This window comes from Rhinolophus hipposideros (genome assembly GCF_964194185.1).
Source record: "Rhinolophus hipposideros genome assembly, chromosome: 21".
In the NCBI taxonomy this organism is placed as follows: domain Eukaryota; kingdom Metazoa; phylum Chordata; class Mammalia; order Chiroptera; family Rhinolophidae; genus Rhinolophus; species Rhinolophus hipposideros.
Window position 1 is genome coordinate 35,343,738 of NC_138067.1, and position 21,720 is coordinate 35,365,457.

A 21,720-nucleotide genomic window follows, 5' to 3' on the forward strand; every position below is an offset into this window, starting at 1 on the left:
CACGGCCTGATGAGCTGCTCTGCGGGGACAGCTCCAGGCGCAGTAGTTCCTTGGAAAGCCGAGGCAGTAGTTCTCGCGGGGCTCGGAGACCACGCGCTGCCACGGGGACTTCTGGGAAATGTGGTTTTGCAGGAGGCGACCGGCGAGGCGCCGGTAACTTGTGTCCCTGACACCCAGGAGTACGAGCAATGCCGCTCCAGTGTGCGCTCCGTCCTTGGTCCACCCCGCGGTAGTCTTGGACCCGGCGGCGGAATTCTCCGCCCTGGAAGTTGGGAGCGCTCGGGGCAGTGCAGTTTCCGCGAGGGCGGCGGCCATTGTTGGCTCACAGCGACCCGGCGCGTCCCGTCCGCGGAGGTGCCAGCCCCGGACGTCCCGGCTCGGGCCTCCGGCCCGCTGAGGATTCGGGCAAGTGTGGGTCCGGGGAGGGCGGCCGGCAGGCCTCAGGCTGGCGGTGCTGGGCGCTGGGCACTGCCGCCAGATCTTGCTGATCCCAGGGTCTCCCCTCCACGTGAGCCCAGGCAGGGCCATAGCTTTGTGGGCCTCTCTGTCCCGCTCTTGTCAAAGGGACCTCAGAATGGCCCTACCTCTTACCTCCTAAAGCTTCGCGAAAAGAAAATGGGCGAGTGAATGTACCGAGTACGTACTGAAAGGAAACGCCATCTACAATTGTTTTTGTTACCCAATCACGAAGCGGGGGCTTTCTAGTTGTATCCCCTGGAACAAATTGCTTCACTATCGCCAAGTTTCAGTTTTTTCATCGTTCAAAAAGGAAATCTGGAATAATGTGAATGCCCACCATGCGTAAAGGGGTGAAGATTAAACGAGCGCACATTGAACATTATTACTGTTTTATGAATTTGTCTCGTGTGTATAAAAGCTGATTTACACGCGGGTGGCACCTGGTAAATGGTTACGTCATCCTAAGGAACACTCTCTTAGTTCAGAGAAAGAGCGGAGCTCTAGAAAGTGATTCCCACTGTGCTTTTCTATGCAGGTGTGGCCCAGAGCTGCAAGATAAGCATGATTTTTCATAACTGCTTTTTCCTGTGCTTGATCTCCCTTCTTAGGACAGTACCCTTCTAAAAGAGGAGAGCCTGGGAAGAGGACGGTGTTGACGATTGGAAACTGGGAAGTCATGTTCCAGGTAAGTTGATATGTCTCCAAATCTTCCTGAAACACCTTCTTATCAGGACTCTTGAGTGTTTGCTTTGCTTCCCCTACCATTTCCCACTTAACAATGTCCGTTTAGGGACTGGATCCATGATTTCTTTCATTATAACAAAGGATGGGGCCTGCAAAAGAACACCAAAGTAGTATCTTCTCTGTTTCTCATCTTTTCTACCAGTTTCTTACTAGAAGCCTCTGTAGAGTCTTGGACGAAACTTTTTAATATTACAGTTCAAAATTTAAGTTTGTAATTTAGGTTATTTGCTTTATGGTTGTCAAAGTTGTATCATGTGGTCTCAGTGGTATATCAATTCTTTCAGTTATTCAAGTCAAGAGATGTTTGGAGTCATCTTGATTTCTCCCTATCTCTCTTTTTTTTTTTTTAATTAATTTTATTGGGGTGACAATTGTTAGTAAATTTACATAGATTTCAGGTGTACAATTCTGTATTACATCGTCTATAAATCCCATTGTGTGATCACCACCCAGAGTCAGTTCTCCTTCCATCACCATATATTTGATCCCCTTTACCCTCATCACCCACCCCCCACCCCCTTACCCTCTGGTAACCACTAAATTATTGTCTGTGTCTATGAGTTTTTGTTTCTCATTTGTTTGTCTTGTTCTTTTTGGTTTATATACCACATATCAGTGAAATCATAGGGTTCTCTGCTTTTTCTGTCTGACTTATTTCACTTAGCATTATTCTCTCGAGATCCATCCATGTTGTCACAAATGCTCCTATATCATCTTTCCTTAACGCCGAATAGTATTCCATTGTGTATATGTACCACAACTTCTTTATCCATTCATCTATCGAAGGACATTTTGGTTGTTTCCATGTCTTGGCCACCGTAAACAAAGCTGCAATGAACATTGGTGTACACGTGTCTCTATAGAGAAATGCTTTTATATTTTTGGTCTCCCTATCTCTTATAACTCACATTCAGACACTGTAGTTGGTTCTAAAATATATATACAGGATATGTACAGATTCTGACTATTGGTTACCCTGTCACTGCCACCACCACTGTCACCCTGATCCAAGCCAACCTAGATTTCAGTAGCCCCTAGCAGGGTTCCCTGCTTCTGCTATTGACTCTCTTCAGTCTCGTCTCAGTACAGCTGTCACAGTGATCCTTTTGTTATATAAAATCTCATTCCTCAGCTTAAAACGATTCGATGGCCCAGCTCAGAATAGAAGTCAGAGTTCTGTAGTGACTTAAAAAGCTTTATCCAATTAGGCTCTCTATGACCTCTCTGATCTCATCTTTCTTCTCTGTCTCCTTGTTCCCCGTAGGCTCCAGCCACACTGGCTCCTGCCTCTGGGCCTTGGAAGTTGCTGTCCCATCTGCTTGGAATATTCTTTCCCCAGATATATGCATAAGCTTGCATTCTTACCTTCTCTATATTTTTGCTCATTGGTTGCTTTCTAAGTAAAGCTTCCCCAAACACCTATTTAAACTTGTCAGTCACCTTCTTTCAACTGTCACTTTCACCCTTCCATCACTGTTCTGCTGTTTTCCATAGTACTTACCATTCACTAGCTGATATACTATGTGTTTAGTATATACATATGCTCATGGTTCGTCTCCTCCCACTGGGAGGGAGTTTTTTTCTTTTTTGTTGGCTGTTTTATCTTCAGTACCCAGAGTGGTACCTGGCACAAAAACAGATGCTTAGTAAATAGTTGTTGAGTGAATGAGTGATGAAAAAATGGTGGGCAGAATCATGGGGTGGAAGGTGAAGCTTGCACAGAAGGTATGAGTGACAGATGTGCATGTTGGGCAAAGTCTGGTTTCTTGGGAGTATTAGATAATTAGAATTGAAAGAACTTTTGTGTTTTGAAGTGAAAGCTAAAATGAATTGATTGCCAAAATCATTCATTGATTCATTTCCTAAACACTAATGGAGTACCTGTTCGGAAGAGTCTTACCTAGGTTTGAGTCACACTGACATGCAGGACTTCATGTGCAGTACTGTCTAAGAGAATTGTCTACAGTGGTGGAAATATTCTAAATGTGTGCTGTCCAACATGGTAGCCACCTGCCCCATGTGACTATTGAGTACTTGAACTATGATTAGAGTGACTGAGACATTGAATTTTTTTATTTTATTTAATTTTTAATTTAAATTTATATAGCCAAATGTGGCTAGTGGCTACTGTATTGAGCAGTGCAGAACCTGTAGAAAAGTAAGAAAGCATAAGAAATTATGATAAGTGCGAGGACAAATATCCTAAGTTCTCCTGTGGACAAAGATGGATGAACATCCCAGGCTACCCAGGCAATTGACGGGGAAGAAAGAGTTGAAGCATCCCTGGGGAAGCAAGGGTGGAACTGGTTTTGGTGGCCCAAAGTACCTGGGAGGCAGAGGTGGAAGTGAAGTTATACTGAACTGAAAGAACACCTTGAGTACAGCTAGAGATGCCTAAGAGAGTCTTCCAAGGAACTGCCAAACTTATCTACAGCAGTGGTTCTCGAACAGGAGGTTTTGTCCTTCTTGACCCTACCGATAGGGGACATTTGGTAATATTTAGAACATTTTTGGTTGTCACAACCCTAGGGAGGAGGGGGGTTGCTACTGGCATCTAATGGATAGAGGTGAGGGATGCTACTAAACGTCCTGTAGTGCACAGGACAGCCCTCCACAATATGAGGATTATACAACCTAAAACGTCAATAATGCCACGGTTGAGAAACGTGATCTAAATAAAGAGCAAAGAGTGTTAGTTAGTTAATGAGGTTTCTACTTTAGACTTTTAATACAATGGCATTCATTAATGTGTTCAAAACTTAAAATATGAAATATCTTTGCCTTGGTGGAATAAAACCTAGTGTTTTATGCATTTAACATAGTGTTGGTAAGAATAAATACGAATGGAAAAAAGAATTTTCCCTGGTACAAAAGGGAAAAGACTCCCCCTTCCCATTTTCTTAAGAGTATTTCCTTGAGAAAAACCTGTAATTGTAAACCCTTTCCCTGTCCCCTTGAGATGCTTGTAAATCTTTTTCAAAGTGAAATAAGTCTCTGCCAATTTTCCAAGGCAGTGAAGTCTTTCTTAGGGTTTTGGATCCATCTCTTTGAAAGGCAAACACGAAGTAAGATGCTCCCTTAACTACCTGCTTGTGTGGGAGTTTTAGCCTAGGGTCCTGGCTCCAAGTTTAAACTATGTGCTTATCATAAAGATAAGAGAGGTTTTATTTTTCTTAATTACCTGGTAAATTTAGGATGAACTATGTGTACCAAATGATGCTGTGAACTCCTCTTACTGAAAGACAACTTATCATTTATTTTGAAAGCATGTATGTAATGGATTGTATCTGCCTGGCTTTGTGAAAGGGTGAAATTTCTTTCTGTCTTTGGCGTCTCATTAGTGATTGCCTATCAAGTGCATTACAGTCTGGTTTAATGCTTATTCAGTAATAAAACCTGTCTCTTTTCTACATTGTGGAGAGGATTTTCTGCTTGACAGATAAAGTTTTTAATTATTTTCCCAACACCTGACAAAGGTAAATTTTCAGAGTGGAACTAAAGACCAGTGTCACTGATAAACATACATGCAAAATACCCCTATTAAGTAATAGGATATTGAATCAACCACTCGTGGAATGAAAAATTTATCATAGCCAAACAATGTCTGTTTTACCAGTGAAAGATAGTAATAATGCCATTTTAAATGCATACCTTTTTGCACATATTATAATTTGACTAACCAGTAAGCTGTTATTGAACATTTAAGCTTTTTCTAAAGTTTCACTGTTTTAAATAGTACATGAATGAGTACTCTTGAGAAGAAATCTATTTCCTTAGAATATTTTCCTTGAAGTGTGCCCTTTTATTCTTTAACCTTACTTTAAGGTCCTATTCAGGGACTACCTATCACATGAAACCATCCTTTAGTTTTCTTGCCAGAGGGTCTCAAATTATTTTAATTATAGATTGATTATCATACAAATTTTAAGTATATGCCATAAATGTTTTTCTTTTTTGTTTATAGATTATTTATGTATGTCTATCTTTAATATAAAAGTGTTTTTTTCTTTAATATAAAAGTGTTTTTTTTCCTGACCCATTGGATATTTTTTTGAACTGTGGTGGATCTTCATTTTTTTATTATTTACCTAGCATGTAGCTATAAAAAACATAACTAAGCACTTTGTCAAATGTTGAATGCTGATTTTTAAAAATTTTTGTAATTCTGTTCCCTAACAAATTAACTCTCCTGAAGCAAAACTCTTCCTATTTGTCTCTCATCCTTATGGTACAATACGAAAAACATAATTATCCAATTATTATTTAACTTAGATCAGATTTCTGATTATTGTCACAACTGCTGAATCTTGTTCCCTTTCTTGTATAACCAGGGTAATTTTATCCTTTGTCCAGTGACAGAAGAGGCCTGGGCTATGGCTGAGCCTAAACATGTTTATTATTTCAGGTAACATTTAGTGACGTGGCCATAGCCTTCTCTCATGAAGAGTGGGGATGGCTAGATTCTGCTCAGAGGGATTTATACAAGGAGGTGATGGTTCAGAATTATGAGACTCTCGTCTCTCTAGGTAAGCATATCTCCCCCTTCACCTCAGTGGGGGAGAGCTTTCTTTGGCCACTCTGAATTAATGGAAATTCTCCTGAGTAAATGGCTGAATTTCTGTTCCATGTACCCAAGGAAGTTTGTAGCTCTGTTGTGCCCTGCCTGAAGCTTATCTTCCCATTTAAGTGGACATCCTTCAGACCTTTCTTTGGTCCTTTTTGTGATGCTGGCTTATCCTCTGAGGACCACAGCTTAAACAAGTTCCATATTTTTCCTGTAAGCAGGTCTTTCCATACCTAAGCCATATGTGATCACTTTATTGGAGGATGGGAAAGAACCTTGGATGGTGGAGAAAACACTGACAAAAGCTATGTTTCCAGGTAAATCATGGTGAATCAGCAAATCAGGTCTTTGTTAAAGACGCTTGTAGAAAGGATGTGTGGGGGGGCATTTTAGGATATCTTAGGGTGACTGTTTTCAGAGATTTCCAAATGTAACAAAATTGAGGTATCCTTAGCTTAGATTTCAAAATGACCATTCCTCCATTCCAAATTATTTTCTGTATTAGTCATGTCATCTAATCAAAAGTGGAGGGTTTTGCCATTGTAATAATTCAAAGTGTTACTTTATTTGAAACAAAATAAGGCAAATTACTCTTTTTAAGTCCACTTAAGGAAAAATATACTGATGGTTTTAGGTTAAGAAAGATGTCAATTAGATGGAAAAATCACTTGTCAACTTAAGGCTGAGCTTCAAAGATTAAATACAAACATAAGTGTTAGAGGAAGTAAGTAATGTATAAGAAGTTTTCTAAGAACAGTATTTTCTAATGTCCACTAAATAATATGATTTCACACAGATCTTCCATAAACTCACAAAAGCCTAAATTTTTGTGAGCTATGAAGTGTATTTAGATTATTTTGCTGTCATTGTAATTTTAATGCAGCACTATCAATTTTGCATTTTAAGCATACTAATCTGACAGCAAATTGAGATTGATTGAACGTTGGAGTACCAAGGCTGTGAGACAGAATGTGTTCTTTCACTTAAATATATAGGCACAAAATGTTGGGTTTGGATTCCAGAATGTCTTCCACATTTTCTTTCTGATAGTTTGATTTTTTCCCACATACTAATTGCCTATGTTTAACCCAGGTTCTTTATTGCACTCTGTTCCTGCCTCTGTGAACTATCTGTATTATTCTCTGTGCTCTACTTGAACTGTGTTCAGAAATCATTGAATATTTGAGAGTTGTGAGAGCCATGTGTTTTCTGGGAGGTCAGGGTAGACCTTTATTTTTTAATCCAATTCTATTTCTATCATAGAAATTTCTTTTCAGGAAGTACAGAAAAAGCAGTGTTTTGCTTTCTTGATATATTTCAGATTGGGAATCAAGATGGGAAAACAAGGAATTATCAACAAAGGAGGATATTTATGATGAAGATTCATCCCAAACGGTAATAGCAGAAAAAATTATAAAACAAAGTCATGAATTTTCAAATTTTAACAAGGACTGGGAATATATAGAGAAGTTGGAGGGGAAGCATGAAAATCAGGTAGAACATTTCAGATCAGTGACTCTCACTATTAGAGAAACTTCTACTGGGGAAAATGTTTACAAATATACATTTAGAAGCATCTTCCATTTAAATTTAAAGTCTATTCTTTCTGAACCACAGAGAATTTCTGCTGAAGGGAAATCACGTAAACATGATATATTTAAGAAGAGCTTACCGAAAAAGTCATTTATAAAAAATGAGGATATCAATGGTGGGAAGAAACTTTTGAATTTTAATGAAAGTGTGGCAGCCTTCAGCCAGAGCAAATCTCTTACTCTTCACCAGACTTATAATAGAGAGAAGGTCTATACATGCAGTGAATGTGGGAAAGCCTTTGGCAAACAATCAATCCTTAATCGCCACTGGAGAATTCATACAGGAGAGAAACCCTATGAATGTCGTGAATGTGGGAAGACGTTTAGCCATGGTTCATCCCTTACTCGACATCAGATAAGCCATAGTGGAGAGAAACCTTACAAATGTATTGAATGTGGGAAGGCCTTTAGCCATGTCTCATCACTTACTAATCATCAAAGCACTCATACTGGAGAGAAACCATATGAATGTATGCACTGTGGAAAGTCTTTTAGTCGTGTTTCACATCTCATTGAACATCTGAGAATTCATACTCAAGAAAAACTCTATGAGTGTCGAATATGTGGGAAGGCCTTCATTCATAGATCATCTCTCATTCACCATCAGAAAATTCATACTGGAGAGAAACCTTATGAATGTAGTGAATGTGGAAAAGCCTTTTGCTGTAGCTCACACCTTACTCGACATCAAAGAATTCACATGATAGAGAAACAATTCGAATGCAACAAATGTCTGAAAGTCTTTAGTAGCCTCTCATTTCTTATTCAGCATCAGAGTATTCATACTGAAGAAAAACCCTTTGAATGTCAAAAATGCCGGAAATCCTTCAACCAACCTGAATCACTGAATATGCATTTGAGAAATCACACTAGATTGAAACCTTATGAATGCAGTATATGTGGGAAAGCCTTCAGTCATAGGTCATCCCTGCTTCAACATCACAGAATTCATACTGGAGAGAAACCTTATGAATGTATTAAATGTGGGAAGACCTTCAGTTGTAGTTCAAACCTTACTGTACATCAGAGAATTCATACTGGAGAAAAGCCATATAAATGTAATGAATGTGGGAAAGCTTTTAGCAAAGGCTCAAATCTTACTGCCCATCAGAGAATACATAATGCAGTAAGTGTGGAAAAGCCTTTAGGCCATATGAATTACTATACATGTGAAAAATCATGTAAGAGAGAAACTGTATGAATGCAGTATTCATCATAATACACTTCAGCCATGGGTCCTCCCTGATTCGAAATCAGAAAATTTATGTTTGAGGTAAGTCTTATGAATGTAATGAATATGGGAAGGTCTTTAGCAATAATACAATGCCTTATTGTCCATCAGATTTCACATTGTAGAGGGACTATATGAAGGCAATAAATGTGAGTATACAAAGGCAGAATACTGCCTTTAGCAGTATTAATCCCTTAATTGACATAAGTAAATCCACACTGTATTTACTGTTACATATATGTAACAAACATGGGAAAGACATTAGGCAATATGAATCTCTTATACGACATGTATAAATATATACAGGAGAGAAGCAAGATGAATATAAAAGTTGTGGATAGTCCTTCAGTTAGAGTACATCCCTCTTTCTACATCAAAGAACTCAAACTGGAGAGAGAGCTTATGTAAAAAATATATTAAAGTGTTCACTAAGAGTTCTTATTTTCCTAGATGTCAGAAAATTAATGCTAGAACAACCTGAAGGATGTAGGAATTATGTTAAAATCTTTGCAGTGATGCTACTTGTAAATGTTTCTACAGGAGAGCAAACAAGCATATAAATTAATATGCATTTCTTATATAGGTAGCTTACAATTTTACTCGAGTTGTACATAGAAATTACCTTCAGTTAATGGACATGTGAACATATTTAGTCATCCAGTGGATCCAGTAAATGTTATAAAGTTGAAAATTAAAGCTGCAAAAGAAGTAAAAAGTTGTGTGAATAAAATTCTTGGTTTTTAATAAAATCATTTTTATATAACAAACTTTCACTGTGGCACTGGTATTTTGTAAAACTTTCTGTTTCCTCTTGAAGAATTAAGTTCATCCTTACTATAGCCTTTAGTGGGAGACTAGCAAACCTAGAGAAAAATGGCCTGATCTTTGTGCTAAAAATACCATTATTTTGGTAAGGATAATCCATAGTCCATTTCCAGTTGGATTAATTAATCCACGTTAATGTTTACAAGTACTGTGAGGACATAACCAAGAAACAACATACTATGAGAAATCAGAGCAGGCTTAACTGTGGCTGTGCTTTTTAATCTGAATCCTAAGGGATGAGGACTAATTATGTAGCTGTGTGCACTCACACACACTCCGGGTCAATCTAGCAGAGCAGATAAGCAAGTTCTGTCATGTTTGCTGCAGCTGGACTCCCAGGATCCAGTGTGTAGTGTCAGGTTTTGTGTTTTTGAGGTATTACTGTTGGCAGCATCACTAGTAACAAGAGCAGTCATCTCTCTATCCCTGGATCATAGTTACAGGGGTTTACCTTGAAATTAATAGTCCGGTCCAGTCCACCTACCAGTTTTTTTTTTCCTTCCAAAGCTGTAACACCAGAGGAATTATTATTTTTTTTAATTGGGGAGTATTGGGGGACTGTGTTTTTCTAGGGCCCATCAGCTCCAAATTGTCCTTCAATCTAGTTGTGGAGGGCGCAGCTCAGCTCCAAGTCCAGTTGCTGTTTTCAATCTTAGTTGTAGGGGATGCAGCCCACTATCCCATGCGGGCATTGAACCAGCAACCTTGTTGTTTGAAGGGCTCACACTCTAACCAACTGAGCCATCTGGCCACGCAACTCACCAGCTTTGAAAGCATTAATTTTCTGCAGTATATGTCTTGAAGTATACGTAAGAGAATTTTTATTTTCTCCACTGAAACTTGACAGAGAATTATAATTTGTGAGGAGGATGGCTTCAAAATTTTAGATGAGAAATACATTAGTTTTACTGCCCCCCATGGTTCCTATCTTGTGACTAGAAAATTAACACAGATCAATGATTGGGGTTGTGTGGACACTCTTGCAGATAATGGGCAGTTTATATTGCTTGTATTTCAGATTATGTTCTCTATGGCATTTGATAATTGTAAACAAGAAATTATTTTAAATAGGAATATTGTTTCACTGATATAATAATTCTGGTGTGGAATGAGTGATAGGGTTTCTGACTTTAAACAAAATACTCTCGTTCTGTAGTACATGTGCTATCTCAACTGAAAGCCAAGAGGTGAAGGCACATTCCTTAGCAATTCTCGGTAGAGATAGTGGTTTGGAATGGGATGCTGAAATTTTAATGTTAAGCAGAGATTTAGCTCTCCTTTGATTTTTTTAGTCATGAGATTTACCTTGAAATTCTAGGGAATATTGAAGAATATTTGAGAGAGAATTAAGGAAACATGGCATGGTTCAAAAATTAAGAGCAGTTGTGATTATGGATAGACTGGCCACTACAGATAGTTGTGGGCTAATGTCAGTAGCTTTTTGTTTCTCCCATTCTCTGTCCTTCCTTTGCTCTCCCAAGCACTGATGCTGCACAGATGAGGTAGTCCTTTTAGAAAAAATACAAAGAGGAGTAACATTTCATGACACGTGAAAATTACTTGAAATTCAAATTTGTTTCCATAAAAACATCTTAGAATATAGCTACACTCTACATATTGTCCATGGCTATTTAGGTACTTCGATGACAGAATTGAGTAGTTATGAAAGAGATGGCATGTGGTCCTTTCATTGCATCACAGTGTTGTGTGTGCACAACAAGTGCAGCGATGCTGTTTTAACTTAAAAGCAGGTCAAGTGACATGCATATTTCCATACCTTGGCATTATATTTTTGTGGATGTGTGCATATGTTCATTGCAGCATTTTTCACAATAGCCAAGATGTGGAGGCAGCCTGGGGGTCTGAATGGAAGAATGGATAAAGAGAAGGTGGTACATAAATACAATGGAATGTTGCTCGGCCATGGAAAGAAATGGGTTCTTGCCATTTGTGGTGGCATGAATGGATCTGGAGGGTATTGTGATGAGAGGAGTATGTCAGACAGAGAAAGACAGATGCAATGTGATTTTGCTTATATGTGGAATTTAAGAAAATAAAAAACAAACTCATAGATACAGAGAACATTTTGATGGTTGCCAGATGGGAGGGGGTTTGGGGGACTGGATGAAAAGGGTGAAGGGATTAAGAAGTACAAATTGGTAGTTACAAAACAGTCATGGGGATGTAAAACATAGGGAATATAGTCAATAATATGGTAATAACTATGTATAGTGCCAGGTGGGTAGTAGACTGGTCAGGGAGATCACTCCTTAAATTACATAAATGTCTTACGTAATATGCTGTACACCTGAAATTAATATTGAATATCAACTGCAAATGAAACATTTTAAAAGTGGGAAACAATGGTGAAGGGGAATAAGAGGTTCTAATTTCCAAGTATAAAACAAGTCATGGGGATGTAATGTACAGCATGGGGAATATAGTCAATAATACTGTGATAGCGTGGTACAGTGTTACATGGTTGTTGGTCTTACTATAGTGATCACTTCTTCAGGTATGTAAATGTTGAGTAACTATGTTGTACACCTGAAACTAATATAATGTATGTTAGCTGTATTTTAATAAAAATCTTTAAAACAATTAACCTTATTTCAATCACAATATCAGGAAGCTTTATACACTTCTCATGCTGACAATAGTTATAACAAGAAGTGAGAGCTTCACTGAACACCCATTTGCCTCTGATACATTTCCCAAGCTCAAACTACAATTCCTGCACGGATTTTCAGACTTGATGCAAGTTTGCAAAGGAAATTTCCTTATGTATAAATTCATTTAACTGTGCCACTGAGAAATTTCCACATTTAGGAAATAACCTGAATCGGAAGTGATTAATCTGCAGTGTAACCACATGCAAAACAGGCAAATATCAAGAGAAGAATCTAATGGAATTCTATACATGCCACCCAAGTGATAAATATACTCTGTTGAAATTGTACAGTCATGGAATGTTGTCAGTGTTTGACAGTACTGATGTCATGTGCAGAGACACTTTAAAAGATGAAATAGTAACATTTTATGAGTGCTATACTGCATTTTATTAAAATTCATTGTTAATTTTTTTAAAAAGATGAAATTGGTGAAATAAATTCAGACATGCTTTACCACATGAACATTTGTCATCTATTTTGATAAGAAACATTAACTTTTATCTCATTAAGTAAAATGTTAGCTCCCCCCAAAATAATAATATACATTGTACTGGTAGACCTATATTGCAAAACTATACACTCAATCATTATTATATTTTGAATTTTAAGAATTAAAAATGTGTAGAAATTTGTTTCTCAGTTGTTATATGTGTGCTGATATAACATCCTTTATTTTTGCCTCTTGGCCTAAAATATTTACTATTTGGCCAATTAGAGAGAAAGTTTCCAACCTCTGATGTATACCACAAACTCTAAATCAATCACTAAACTTAAAAAAGCTAATAAATCAATAAGAGGACATAAAAAGGAATTAAAAAATAATCCAAAGGCTGATTTAGTAAATACTGAGCCACTGCTACATAGGGGAAATACAGGTTCAGGTTCCTGTGAGTCTCTGGTCACCACAACCAATCAGTACGTGACCTTTTATGGAAATTTTTTTCTGTTTAAACGCACCTTATTTAATATGTTTCCTATAAATAAATTATATGCAATATTTCATTATAACAAAAGTATTTCATTATAACAAAAATATTTCAATTACGTCTTTTGTGTAATGTACTCTTGTTATTGTATTGCTTTAACTCTCAGTCATACACATGTACAAACAGTACATATGTACAGTACTCAAACAATAAAACAGTACACACTGCATAGTACTGTGAACATACACACTATGCTGTTCAGTACAGTCCTGTAAAGTAATTCCTAGAAAATAAAACTGAAGGTTAACTATTCAGGATAATCTTTTGGACAGAGAAATATCTTTTTCAGTATCTGATAATTCACACTGAAGAAAAACATAATTGTCATGCCTGTGAAAGTTTTCTGTGGCAGGTAATTACTTGTTATCTAAACGGTCATATTAGAAATTGACCCAGCCTAGAGCCTTCCACTACACCTGAGAATTTTCCATGAGAGAGACTCAGTGGTTATCATGCATTTAGGAAAAATGTATACAATAATCTCCTCATGTTTATACTATAAATCCATCTGAAGAGTATTTTAAAAGAAGGAGAGGTAGAAGAGAAAGCAAATGGAAAAGTGTGTATAGCTTCTTTCCAAGTTCCCTGACACGCTTATAACAACTGGTTATTTTGAGGTGGGCGGATTGGGATATGAGGGATAAAAAGGCCTTACCCCCTTTATGTGTTTTTTAATAACATCCAAAGATAGACCATTGAGGGTAGCTCTGCCAACAATTATTAAAAGTACTCTTTATTCCAGAACACTGTCCTGTCTACCTTTGAGGAACATAAGCTAGGTGATATGCAGACCCAGGAAACATGCAGGAGCCCTACCGAGGTTCAAAGGTGGGGCCTAGCAGTTCCGGAAAAGAGAACTGCACATCTAAGTCCCTGAGGTTGGCTAGAACCAGGTCAAGGCTAGTGTGGCCAGAGAGAACAGCAATTGATAATTGACGGAGTGGGGTAACAGGGCCAGAGGCACAGATAGGGCACCATGGACATTTTTATTCAATTATTATTCTATGAAACCATGAGAAGAGTTCAGCAGGAACACAAAGATTTTCTCCTGTTTTCTAAAAATGTTCTAGTTGACTGTTTTACATTTTGGTTAGAATTTCTCAACTTTCTAAACACTGCATGTTTGTCTCCTCATTTTGGCCGCCTCCCTTGGTTCGTTTCTGTGTATTAGGTAGATGTGCTACGTCTCCCAGTTTTGGCAGGGTGGCCTTATGCAGTAAATGTCCTGTGGGACCCAGTGGTGGCGTCTCTGTTCACCTGAGCCGGGTGCTCCAAGAGGTTTATCCCCACAGTGCACTGGCCCAACGCACATCCTACAGCTCCATCAAAAGTAGAAGTTTAGTTAATGTGTATATTTAATTGGTTATATTTAAAAGGAAAGGTATTTCACCAGTATGAGTTCACTAAAATTGACTGAGGTGAACACACTTGCAAAAACTTTCCTACAAAAAACTTCCTTTTAAACTCTGGTATGAATCTTTCGATGGTGAGTAAACGATGAACTGTGGCTGAAGACCTTTCCACATTCACTACATTCAAAGGGTTTCTCTCCAGTGTGAGTCCTCATGTGTTGAGTTAAGGCAAAGTTGTCACAAAAGGCCTTTTCACATTCTTTGCACTCATAAGGTTTTTCTCCAGTGTGGATCCTATTATGCCGAACAAAATTTGCAGGTTGGGAAAAGGCCTTTCCACATTCTCTGCATATATAGGGCTTCTCTCCAGTGTGAATCCTCATGTGTCGAGTAAAGGAAGAGGTATAGTAAAAGACTTTTGCACATACTTTACACTCCAAGGACTTTTCTCCACTGTGGGTTCTATTATGCCGGATAAAAACAGAGTGGTGTGTAAAGGCCTTTCCACATTCCCTGCACTCATAGGGCCTCTCACTAGTGTGAATCCTCATGTGTTGAATTAAGGAAGAACTGTCACAAAAGGCTTTGCCACATTCTTTGCACTCAAAGGGCTTCTCTCCAGTATGGGTCCTCTTATGCCGGATGAAAGTAGAGCGATAAGTAAAGGCCTTTCCACATTCACTGCACTCATAAGGTTTCTCTCCAGTGTGAATCCTCATGTGTTGAGTGAAGGATGAGTTGAGGCAAAAAGCTTTTCCACATTCTTTGCACAGAAAGGGTTTTTCTCCTGTGTGGGTCATATTATGCTGGATGAAAGTGGAGCGGTGGGTGAAAGCTTTACCACATTCTTTGCATTCATAGGGCTTATCTCCAGTGTGAATACGCTGGTGCTCTGTGAGGTGAGACCTGCGTTTGAAGGCCTTCCCACACTCGATACACTTGTATGGTTGTTCCCCAGTGTGAAACCTCATATGTCGAATGAAGTCTGCCATATAGCGACAGGCTTTCCCACATTCATTGCATTCATAGGGCTTCACTCCAGCATGAATCTGTTGATGCTGAACAAGAATCCAATTCTTGCTAAACCCCTTTCCACATTCCTTGCATTTGTAGAGGTTATTTCGTCCATCAATCACAGGGCCGTTTCCTGGTCCTCGGGAATCGTGTTCACGCAGCACATCTCGTGGACTGACTCGCTCCTGTAAACCCCTTAAACGCAGACTACCTTCTGTCTCCAAATCATCATGTTTATGGCTCAGGCTCCTATAGTCTGTCTCCCTGTGGGGGGCTGTTCCTGGCCTCAAGCTCCCTTCCTGCACTTCTGATAGCTTTTCCTGATCCCTTGCTTGCCCCAACTTGGAATCCCTTGAGTTTCCCTGTGTCATTCCTTCCTTACAAGAGGCTTCCTCAGACAAGGCCAGCTGAGAAGCAGTAGGCTCTGTGGTTTCAAGTTTTGCTTCTTTACCTGAAGGAAGTCCAATACAAAAACGGTGTGTATGAGTGATGGTAACAAAGAATAAACAAAATCACCATTTTAGGGAGAGAATGAAGATGAAAATAATGCTTCTAACACTTACTGCATTTTCCCATCTCTTAAATCCAGATTTACAATTTCTTTCTTTACTAACCCTTGAACTCTTGACATCTCTGAAAGAAAACCCAGGAGGAAAAGCTGGGGCTGGGCACAGAGAATCTAAAGTGGAGACTCCTCCTCAATCTCCAGAATGGGGGAAGGTGGGTAGAGTACTGATTACACTGTATGTAATGACTGTGCTCTAAGAGAGGATGTCCCATGGTGCAATGACAGCACAGGGAAGGGGCACCTAATTTGTCCCAGATGGGAGACAGAAAAAGGTCAGTGGAGGCTGCTTGGAAAAGAAGCTATGTGAGCTTATTTCTAGAGGAGAGTAGAAATTCCCAGGCAGAGGAATTAGGAGGAAAACCGTAACAGACAGAAAGTACAAAGGTTCAGAGTCTAGAGAGAATGCTGAATGCCAGGTGAAGTAAAACAGGTAAGAGGATGAGATGGTGGAGATGTGGATGGAAAGGCAGGCAGTGACAGATGAGAAACATTCTCAGGATTATGGCCTGTGCGAAAGTGGGGGAGTGTGAGAAGCCACGGGTGCACATACTGAGTCTACTATGTCTGAATAAAGACTAGGTGAACAGACACAAAATTGATAACCTCTAGATGAAGGAAATTATAAAACTTAATGCATTAATAAAGATCTACATGAAAATAATATAAACTCACTGATTTTCCTCAGATTCTTCTGAAAACTCAATACAACTTCAGATAAAATTCCAGTAGGGCTTTTCCTGGATACTGACAAGCTGATTGTGGGATTGACATAAATGAACAAAGGAACTAGGATATCTCTGAAGAAGAATAAAGCCAGGATGGCTTGCCCTTTGAAGGTAGGATTATGATGAATTTATATACATCAAGACAATGTGACGTAGGCATAGATATAAAAAAAATTGAAAATGTTAGTTGTTAATAGCAGTATAAAAATGATATGTACACCTTAAATTTATTTTTTAGCATTTTTTATTGTGGCAGAATATATGTAACATAAAATGTACCATTTTAAGATGAAACGATCTAAAAAGTAATGGATAGAATAATCAAATGACGTGGACAAATTCCTTGAAAGGCTCAAATTACCAAAACTGACACAAGAAAAAACAGAGTATGTGAACAGCCCTATATTTATCTAAAACAACAAATTTGGAATAACAAACCTTCCTACAGAAAAAGTAATGGAATAACAAATCCAAAATAAAGTGGTTATCTATGTGAGGGAGGCAGCACAGGAACGGAAAAGGAAAGAAACACATTGATAGATGTAAGGAGTAGATAACCTTCTCGTACTTAGGTGAATGGTTTGCAGGGGTTCATCACAATCTTTTAAAGGGGAATGAATGAATACTGAAATAAAATGAAATAAAATAAAACAGGACATACATTGACTAATGATAACAGTATCATAAATCACAGTTGACGGTTTTTCTAAATCTGTACACCTTGGGACAATTATAAAAGTTAGAAGGCCTACACAGTATTTACTGTAGTTTTCTTTAGGGTCTCTGAGACAAAGGCCCCAGTCTGAAACTCCAGCAGCATCTCACACTAGCTCTGTGGCCTTTAGCAAGCCACTCAAAGTCCTTTAGCCTCCCTGATAGGTCTGTTGTTAAGATGAAGTGAAAGAGTACACACACAGCACTTAGTAAGGTGCCAGGCACTGGGTAAGCACTCAGTGTATGTTAGCCATCGTGTCTATATTATGGGACCTAACATACTCGGGTTGAGGTTGAAGGTATAAACATGAGTGAGTTCACCAAGATAAACAGCATAGAATAAAAAGTAAGGGCTGTCAGATTCTTGCTGAAGACAATGTTGAAGAAGGGATTAAAAACGATGCCAGAGAAGGTCAAGTCAGAAGAGGAAACAAAAGCAAAATGTTACAAAAGCTCAGGCATGATAATGTGGGAAAAGTTTTTGCTGAGTTGAGAGGCAGTAAATCACTGTGGTTGAAAGTGTGGGGTCGGGAGCCAGATACCTCAGTTCCAATTCTGCCTCTGCCAAGCTAGGTGTTCTTGGGAAAGTTATTAATATTTAGTTTTCTGTAATGGACTGAATGTTTGCATTCCCCCCAGATTTATAAAGCCCTAACCTCCAATGTGTATTTGGAGATTGGGTCTTTATAGAGTTAAGGTTAAGTGAGGTCATAAAAGTATGGCCCTGATCCGACAGGATTAGTTTCCTTCTAAAAGACACCAGAGAGCTTTCCCCACCATGCACCATGCACCCACCTAGGAAAGGCCATGGTCTCCTTCCTCTTCTTATAACGACACTAATCCCATGATGAGGGCTCCACCCTCGTGATCTCATCTAAACCCAATTACCTCCTCTTAAGATGATCACATTGGGGGGGTTATAGCTTCAACCCATGAATTTTGGGAGGACAAAAATTTCAGTCCATAACAATGTTACTTGAGAAAAAGCATGTAAATCAATCAGTACAGTGCATGGCAAATGTTCAGGAAACTGTAGACTGCTATCTATTATCATTATTATAGTTGCTGCATTTGCCAGTCAGAATGTCAACAGCGACCTCTGTAAGAACATTTTCAGTACTGTGGTGCTGATAAATACCACTACTGGGCCTCAAAGAGTAAAGGGGAAGATCCCACCTGGTCACCAGTATGTGGAGTGGTGAGGACTCTTGCACATGGCTGGAGGGAATGTGAAATGGTATAGTCACTTTGAAACAATTTGGTGGTTTTTATTAAAACGAATCATTATCTATACTACGACCCAGAGAGTTGACTCATATGTATACTACCAACAGAAATGTGTGATTATATCCAACAAAAATATGATCTAGACCATTGATAGCAGCATTATTTATAATATTTCGAAAATGCAGACAAAAGCAATGTCCACCAACAGGAAAATGGGTATATGTAATCTGTTCATTTATTGAGATAAATTTATTACTGCACAGTAATAAATGAACTCCAAATATATATAAACAAACCACATGAATAAATCTAAGAGTCATAATGCTTATCAAAAGAAGACAGACATGACAGTATTAAGTACTGCGGGGTTCCATTTATAAGGCTTCAAAACTAATCAATGGTGATAGAGTTGCAACCCTTTTGTAGAAGGGGATATTGACAAGGAGGGAATCTGTGAGGTGCTGAAAATATGGTATTTCTTGACCTGTGTGGTGGTTACTTTGGTTAATATATTAATATATATGCAAAGTTTCATAAAGATGAACCTTTAAGATTTATACATTCACTATGTGTAAATTATACCTCGGTATAAAAATGAAATCATAAAAAACAGTATAGGGGAGGTCTAGAAGTCCTGTGTGAATGTCTCTTCCAAGAATGAGAAAACTCCTCCAAGAAGCTTAGTTTTCAGATAAAGCAGAGTCAATCAACAACGTTTAGATGCTGTTGGAGAGCCAAGAGCATGTTTTGTTTTATGTTTCCCCCAAGTGTCAGAAACTTCACGTTTCTCATGTTGGGAAGAGAGAAGAGGAAGATACAGAAGAGGTAAAAAGTAAGCGAAGAAGTGTGTGCCCTGATGCAGCAGACAGATTCATGTATGGCTTCCCATAATCCCTGCCTCATGGTGTTCACATTCTTTTATGATCCCCTCTGCCTGAACGCTGGCAGGACCTTGATTTGCTCCTAATGAACAGAATATAGAAGATAAAGTATATGTGTAGTGTGCCTCTTGCTGGAGTCTCTCACACCATTAATTGATCTGAAGATGTACACTGACATGTTGTGAGCTGCCGATGATTGCAGTTTCGCAGAGGACCCAGCTAAGCTGTGCCTGGACTTCTGATCCATATACGAGAGAGAATAAATGAGTGACATTTTAAGCTGCTATGTTTGTGGTAATACTGCTACATAGTAATAGTTAACTAACTCACCTGAGAAGGCAGGTGAAGGTGTGATCTAGACTCTGTTGGGGGAATAAACGATGAGTGGGGATGAGAACTCTTACTCAGAGGCGAGAAGGAAGCTGTAGGGATGAGTCAGTGAGGGTTAAAGAGCAAGGAAAACAAGTTCATAGCCTTTACTTTCAACATGAAGTAGCTCACGTGCTAAGTTATAAGTGGCTTGGGAGATGGTGATATTTGGAACAAGGTATGAGTGGACGGGGAAGCAGATGTAAGGCACAGAGCTGACGAGAAGCAAAGAACAAACATGGGGAGGCCACTTAGGAATCTGTTAGCATCATGGAGGCAGGAGATGATGATAGCTTGGAGTGCTCATGCTGGAACTGGTGAAATAGGTGAAGGTGATATGTCTGATGAAATATGATTGAGACGTGGGCATGGCTGGATATTGGGTTTGAAGATGGAGGTGTTGAGAGGTTGTCAAAGTTTCTTACTGGCTTTCTCAACTTACTGAATGGCAAGGTCAGTAATTCAAAATGGGGTAATTTGTAGGTATAATGGGTATGAGATGCCCTTGAAACATTCAAGTGAAGATGTGGAATTGTGGAGAGGGGTGAAGGTTTGACAGACTCGAGGAGCTTAGAGGGAGCTGGCCAGAAACACTCACAGACTGAGCAGCCTGCAGGAATTCTAGAGGGGAGAGATCACGCATCTGCCTCGGTGCAGATCCACACACACGATGGCTCCAGCTGCCCTTAGCAGCCCAGATGTGGGGCTGACAAAGGCAAATGTCCCCGTGATGTTTTATAAGACAAAAAGGCGACAAGATAACAAAGCTAAGGACTCCTTCTAAATATCTGATTCACAAATGGAAGGATGGGTGCATGCATGCATGCATGTATGTATATATAAATAAATGATTGGAAAAAAAGAGTGGGACGCAAAGTATAACTGGAAGTAGTAATCTGCAGAAAAAAGGGCGGTCTTTTCTGAATCTGGAAAGAAGTTTGAGATGTAATTATTCATGATGACTAATAAGACATGAATATTATTAATAGGTAACTTTTGTTGAGCCGCTTACTTCAGGTCAGGCAGTGAGCTAATAAGCCATTTTGTGTTATCTAATTACATTCCTGAACAATCCAAGGATCTAGGAACTACCACTATGATGTTTGTCAAAAGTAGGCCAAGTTTAGCAGACTGAGTATATGTTCTGTATACACATGGATTCTCCTTGGGCACAAAGTTAAACCACATTTCCCAGTGTGATACAACATGGACACTAATGGACAGTTCTTGACAATGGAATGTGAATGGAAGTGATATGTGTGTGCAAGTGAATATGAATACTCTCCTTCTCTCCTGTTCTTCTTGGCCAGTTGGATGATTCCAGGGCAACCTTAAAGCCATATATTGACAAAAGAATGCACCTAGATCTCTGCATAATTATGTGTTACAGATTCCCCTGTTAACCCACATTTGACATGGCATGATGAGAAAAAAAAACCTCTTGTTTAATCTGTTGACCCACCAAGATTTTGCAGTTTGTCTTTTAAAGCAGGTACCAATAACTCAGCCTAACTTGTATATCAAAGGCACAGTGAGATCACACAACTGTCCCAGGATCACAAGGCTGGTGAGTGGCTCAACATTTCCAGCCTGTCACGTACCTAATGTACCACCTTTTAACCCTAGTAATGGCAAAGAGAGTGATGGGGGTGGGAAGACAGGAAACACAGTTCAAAGTGCTCCATGACCACCTAGGAAGATCACAGGAAGGCCACAAAAAGAAACTGCCGCTCACAGAATTTCACACACAGTGATTCCCTGCCGACTTCATGACACCCACCTGCCAGACTCTCAGCC

The 21,720-nt window shown here is 39.1% G+C and overlaps 2 protein-coding genes across 15 annotated transcripts in view; one reads left to right on the top strand and one right to left on the bottom strand.

Annotated features, from left to right (window-relative positions):
• Nucleotides 1–21,720, bottom strand: part of LOC308489449 (zinc finger protein 550-like) — a 30,053-nt gene that overhangs the window by 3,829 nt on the left and 4,504 nt on the right. Inside the window, exons 4-5 of one of the 6 annotated variants that reach the window (XM_081030577.1) lie at nt 9,213–9,287; nt 2,021–2,031 (exon numbers count right to left, since the gene is read on the bottom strand). The exons of 1 other annotated variant lie outside the window; for it this stretch is intronic. In XM_081030577.1, the coding sequence (XP_080886703.1) occupies nt 9,244–9,287 (44 nt within the window). In that variant the 3' untranslated portion in view covers nt 2,021–2,031; nt 9,213–9,243. Of the gene's footprint in view, nt 1–1,122; nt 1,293–2,020; nt 2,032–7,477; nt 9,288–12,454; nt 15,891–21,720 lie in introns of those variants that run through there. 4 more of the 6 variants (XM_081030576.1, XM_081030574.1, XM_081030575.1 and 1 more) reach the window with 4 other exon arrangements.
• On the top strand, nt 161–21,702 carry LOC308489448 (zinc finger protein 181-like; the record flags this gene model as incomplete). Of its 9 annotated transcripts, none has more annotated exons than XM_081030570.1 (6): nt 161–405; nt 1,068–1,144; nt 5,609–5,729; nt 5,989–6,084; nt 7,089–7,162; nt 7,385–9,351. In XM_081030570.1, the coding sequence occupies exons 2-6, from the start codon at nt 1,136–1,138 to the stop codon at nt 8,558–8,560; spliced, it is 1,476 nt and encodes a 491-aa protein (XP_080886696.1). In that variant the 5' UTR covers nt 161–405; nt 1,068–1,135. The 9 variants fall into 9 exon arrangements, 6 of the variants coding, with proteins under 6 accessions (XP_080886696.1, XP_080886694.1, XP_080886695.1 ...); XM_081030569.1 differs by having other exon boundaries at nt 316–405; nt 5,986–6,084; XR_013992098.1 differs by lacking the exons at nt 161–405; nt 7,385–9,351 and adding exons at nt 16,029–16,159; nt 16,693–21,702 and having other exon boundaries at nt 1,026–1,144; nt 5,986–6,084.